A 4,737-nucleotide genomic window follows, 5' to 3' on the forward strand; every position below is an offset into this window, starting at 1 on the left:
TTCCCTACAAGTTGGTATGTATGCTTTTGATGTCATTAGGTTCGTCATTATTGTGAATATCTTGTTGATAGTTTACTAGCAGCTTCTTATTGGGTCCTCCAAGGTTTTTCATAGTCTTGGTTCTTTTTTACTTGAATTTCTAGGGATATGAGATTCCGAGAATACGTCTGATGGTGCTTCCTTACTACTACCTTTATGTGTTCCTGATCCTGCTCCGCTTTATTTATAATGCCTTTTGGATTGCAGGAGCGGGGGCATTCTTGGATTTGCTATGGCATGCTCAAACACTTTTGGCCTTGTTACAGGCGCTTTTCTTCTTGGCTTTGGGTTAAGTGAAATTCCAAGGGGAATCTGGAAAAATGCAGATTGGATTGCTCGGCAGAAGGTGCTTTCACATAAGGTTGCAAAGATGGCTCTGAAACTTGACGATGCTCACCAAGAATTTTCCAATGCAATAGTAGTAAGTGGTCCTTTCCATCTATTTGCTTCTCCGTGGCATTTAAATCTTCATTTGCCTATTGCAATCAATGCCTTTTGTATCGATAAATACAGCATAGAGAGATAGCATCCGTCTGTATGACTATGCTTTATGTTTTAACCATGTAGTCTATTTTTATTTCTTTTCTCAGGTTGCTCAGGCAACATCTAATCAAATGTCCAAGCGCGATCCTTTGCGACCATTCATGGATGTCATTGACAATATGTTGCAAGAAATGGTATTTGACTAGACATGCATGCAAGTGTTCTTGTTTCCTTCAGCATTGTTGTGCTTATCCTCTTCTTTTTCTTTTTCTTTTTTTGGTCTGCTTATATTTTAGTTGAAAAATGATCCTTCTTTCAAACCTCAAGGTGGGAGACTAGGAGAAAATGATATGGATTATGACACTGATGAGAAAACAATGGCAGCACTAAGGCGCAACCTGCGAATAGCGAGAGAGACGTACTATCGGTATAAAAGGTACATCACATCTCATTGAACAGTAGCTACCCTTTTTTGCTGCCGCTAGCCATCTGAAAAGCTTTCATTTCTGCGTTATTTTCTGTTCTATACTAACAATAGAAATGCAAATTGCAATAGCAGCCTTTTTGTCTAAATTTACAATTTCAGTGCACAAGTGAATCCTGTCTCATTTAAAAAGTGCGATGTGTTAATCACATGAAGAGATGCATGGCATTCAATTTATATTTCATGGCCACTTTCGTTCAGTACAGTTATTGTTTTTTTTTTTCTGTGAAGTTTCAGCCATTCGGTTGCCGATTTTTCATCTCTATTCTAGGAGAGTTAGGATGTAAGAACTTCAACAACACATGCATGCTTGCATTTAATTTGTGGATCTTGAAATGGGGATTTCTCTTAGACATCATTATACGTTTAAGTTATGAAGATGAGACAATGATTACAATCTCTTTGTACTTGAAGGATGTCCTCGTCATTTAACTCAACCATTAGACTTTTGCAGCGAATACATGAATGTCGTATTAGAAGCCCTGGAACTGGAAGATACAGTGAAAAGCTATGAGCGGCGAGATGCAACGGGATGGTATGCTCTTATCCCCACAGTTTTGCATATTTACCTTTTCTCTTTATAAAGTTTACTCAGCCGCTTGTGGTGATGTTTGTTGATCCTTCCAGATCAATAGTCCTCAAAGTTTAATTCATTTTCTGCTGATAAATGGAATCGTTGCCACAAGACCAGGTTGAATTGCATCAATTATTACCTTCTGATATCAATGCTGTCCTTACGCTGATTTCAGGAAATATATATCAACCTTCAGAGATGAAAGAACTGGCTCATTTGGATCTTTCCTTGATGCAGTTGGTAAGTAGTCACGTTCGTGGTTAAGCCATTGTATTTTGAATGGTTGTCCAAGTAATGTTTAGGAATTATTTCAGTTTTGTATTTTAACATTGACATAGTATCCATATCATTCAGAGTTTGTTTGGAGGTGCCTGCTTAGAAAGGAACTGGAAAAGCTTTTGGCTATCACACTAGGTTGCATATCAGTTGCAATTCTTTTGGCAGAAGCCACTATATTGCCGCGTGGAGTTGATCTATCTCTTTTCTCTATTCTCATAAACGTTGTAGGAAAAAGGGAGGTGCTTGTCCAGGTAAACACCATTAAGAATGATGATCCACGTCTAAATTATTCGTCGGCGTTGTATTCATTACCCTTTGTATACATTGGTAGATTGGTCAGGTTGCATAATATCATATCTTGACACTAGTGATGAGGGATTCAACTGCTGAAAATCCGACTTCCATTCTTTTTTTGTCGCTAGCAAGAACTTGTTCCTGATGGAGAAAATTTTCTGAATCAGTTATGGCAGTTCATAATGATTTTCCTTTCTTATCATATTTAGGCATATCCTGTTTAATTTTCACATCAAATTTTTGTAATTTTGATTTCATTAAAGTTTTTGAGGAACTGCCTCCTCTGAAAAGATACATTGGTACGTTTCTAAGCCGGTGCGGTAATTTTACAGGTAGCTGCTTTTGTTCCTCTCATGTATATGTGCGTCTGCACATATTATTCCTTGTTTAAAATAGGAATGCTGATGTTCTACTCGCTGACGCCAAGGCAGACGAGTTCGGTTAGCTTACTTATGATATGCTCGTAAATCCTCTCCCCTTCGACTGTTGTATCATCACTTTATATATTATTGTCTTAAACTTTATACGTTTTCGCTAAAAAGAATACGAAATTCTTTCTCTGCACTATTATTTGATCTAACTGTAGCTTCCTCCAGGATGGTTGCTCGATATGCTCCTCCAATTTCATACAACTTTCTGAATCTTATTCATCTTGATGGAGATAAAAAGACAATCTTTGAGATGGTCAGTTCCTTAGTCCCTGAATCCCGAACCCTTTTTCTTCTGTAGTAAACTTTTGGACCCGTGTTGTGACTTCTTATCTCTTTAATCATCTCGCGCATTTTCTATTCCACTTGAGATGTAACTCATTTGATTTCCATGCAGAGAATGGGAAACATTGATGACGCAGTCCCGTTTTTTGGGAGAGGGTTCAATAAAATTTATCCTCTCATCATGGTTATATACACCATCATTATCGCGAGCAACTTTTTTGATCGTGTGGTGAACTACGTTGGAAACTGGAGGATATTCAAGATACAAGATGAAGTTGATGAAACAAATGGATTCGATCCATCGGGATTGATCATCTTACGCAAAGGTGTAGATTCAACTCCAATTATCTTTTTGTCATCATGGTATCACAAACTCCGGGCGAGTTCATATTGTTTCCCAGACAGTCCTCATTTTATTTCAGTATTCTCTCCTCTGTTTTCCTCCCGCAGAACGGAATTGGCTGCAGAAAGGGTACAAAGTAAGTGAGCAGGTCATTCCATTGGCAAGGAGTTTCAATGATGTGACTCTTGAAGATGAGGAGAAAACTGAGGAAACACCAAATGTATATGTCTCCTTCTCAACCCGTATTTTTCGTCGGTTGAAGCTATTCACGTCGCTGTTGCATCTGCATTGACACATTTAACCATAATTTCAACCTGTTACCTGGCAGTACACATCTGATGAAAATCAAGTGAAGTCCCTATTGGAGAAGGATGATAACAGAGCTGAGTTGAAACCGCTTACAGAAAGGCAAGGCGTATCGACCAAGTACCCCGACAAAGAATCAACTCCTTCGAGATCTTTGGAAGAAGGCAATGCAAATCAAGAACAAGCCCCGAGATCAGGTTCGAGATGGGAATCGATGAAGAACGGGTTCCAGAACTTCAAGGCCAAGATGGAAGCCAAGAAATCTCAACTGTCACGCCAAATACAAGAGGGGATGAACGCCTCGTCGGATTCATCTCCGCATCAATCTCTGGACGAAATCTTCGAGAGGCTGAAAAACCCTTTTCGAAAACGAAGGAACCTCGGCGACCTTGAGGAGGACGACCTTTGAAGGAAGCGGATACGTTAATAGATTTGGTCCTTATCATTCATGCGTCTGATGATGGTTTTGGTGAATGTGTTGGGCACAGAGGAAAGGAGATAACACAAGAAAAAGGAAGGAAAGAGGTTACAACTTACAAGGAGCATAAAGACAGAGGAAGAACGTTTTTTTTTTTTTTATAATCCGGAAGTTCACCGGGACTTTGGTCCGATTACATCTCTCAGAGGATCTCAGAGGATCGAAAAAGCCCATGTGAATGTCTCTCCCCACGATTGGGTTTGAACCCACGATGAGAGCATGTTTTGCATGTTCTCTCACAACTAGGCCACCCAAGCTTGGTTAGGAAGAACGTCTTTGCCCATCAAATTTTTGTAATTCTCAAAGAAAACAAAGTATCTAAATACAAATTATTCGTACTTAGATTGAGCGTTTCACATCTTTGTCATTTGTTTTCGGCATAACGATAGCAGTGGAAAACGGACCAATTGCTGGGACGAGCCACATGAAATTTTTGTTTTCAATACATTTGATTGGAAATATGGTTTTAGATTTTTGAATCAAATACAAAATTCACTTTAGAAAAGAAATACTTTTTTCATAAAATTCTAATTTAGAATCTGACCAAAATTGATATAAAAAATTAAAGGTGTGCCTTTTTTTTTTAATAAAAGCTGAAAATCCGAAAATAAGTGAAAATTTAGAGAGTTTTAAAATCATTGAAAGGCAAATCGCATGCACCAGCTTTTGCAGTGCCACGTGTGTACCATTGGAGTTGAAATGTGATTATATTCTTATTTATATATATATATATTTGGGGGGGGG

At 38.5% G+C, this 4,737-nt stretch overlaps 1 protein-coding gene across 3 annotated transcripts in view; it reads left to right on the plus strand.

Moving 5' to 3' along the window:
• The window catches only part of LOC104807168 (LMBR1 domain-containing protein 2 homolog A-like), a 5,885-nt gene extending 1,550 nt beyond the window's left edge, over window positions 1-4,335 (plus strand). Inside the window, exons 2-13 of one of the 3 annotated variants that reach the window (XM_010532325.1) lie at window positions 1-14; window positions 247-460; window positions 630-716; window positions 819-958; window positions 1,461-1,541; window positions 1,756-1,820; window positions 1,935-2,110; window positions 2,486-2,616; window positions 2,750-2,837; window positions 2,979-3,192; window positions 3,317-3,429; window positions 3,538-4,335. In XM_010532325.1, the coding sequence (XP_010530627.1) occupies window positions 1-14; window positions 247-460; window positions 630-716; window positions 819-958; window positions 1,461-1,541; window positions 1,756-1,820; window positions 1,935-2,110; window positions 2,486-2,616; window positions 2,750-2,837; window positions 2,979-3,192; window positions 3,317-3,429; window positions 3,538-3,924 (1,710 nt within the window). In that variant the 3' untranslated portion in view covers window positions 3,925-4,335. The remainder of the gene's footprint in view (window positions 15-246; window positions 461-629; window positions 717-818; window positions 959-1,460; window positions 1,542-1,755; window positions 1,821-1,934; window positions 2,111-2,485; window positions 2,617-2,749; window positions 2,838-2,978; window positions 3,193-3,316; window positions 3,430-3,537) is intronic. The other 2 variants (XM_010532323.1, XM_010532324.1) reach the window with 2 other exon arrangements.
• Window positions 4,336-4,737: the final 402 nt, after the last annotated feature.

Source organism: Tarenaya hassleriana, unplaced genomic scaffold (genome assembly GCF_000463585.1).
Source record: "Tarenaya hassleriana unplaced genomic scaffold, ASM46358v1 Cleome13, whole genome shotgun sequence".
Lineage (NCBI taxonomy): Eukaryota > Viridiplantae > Streptophyta > Magnoliopsida > Brassicales > Cleomaceae > Tarenaya > Tarenaya hassleriana.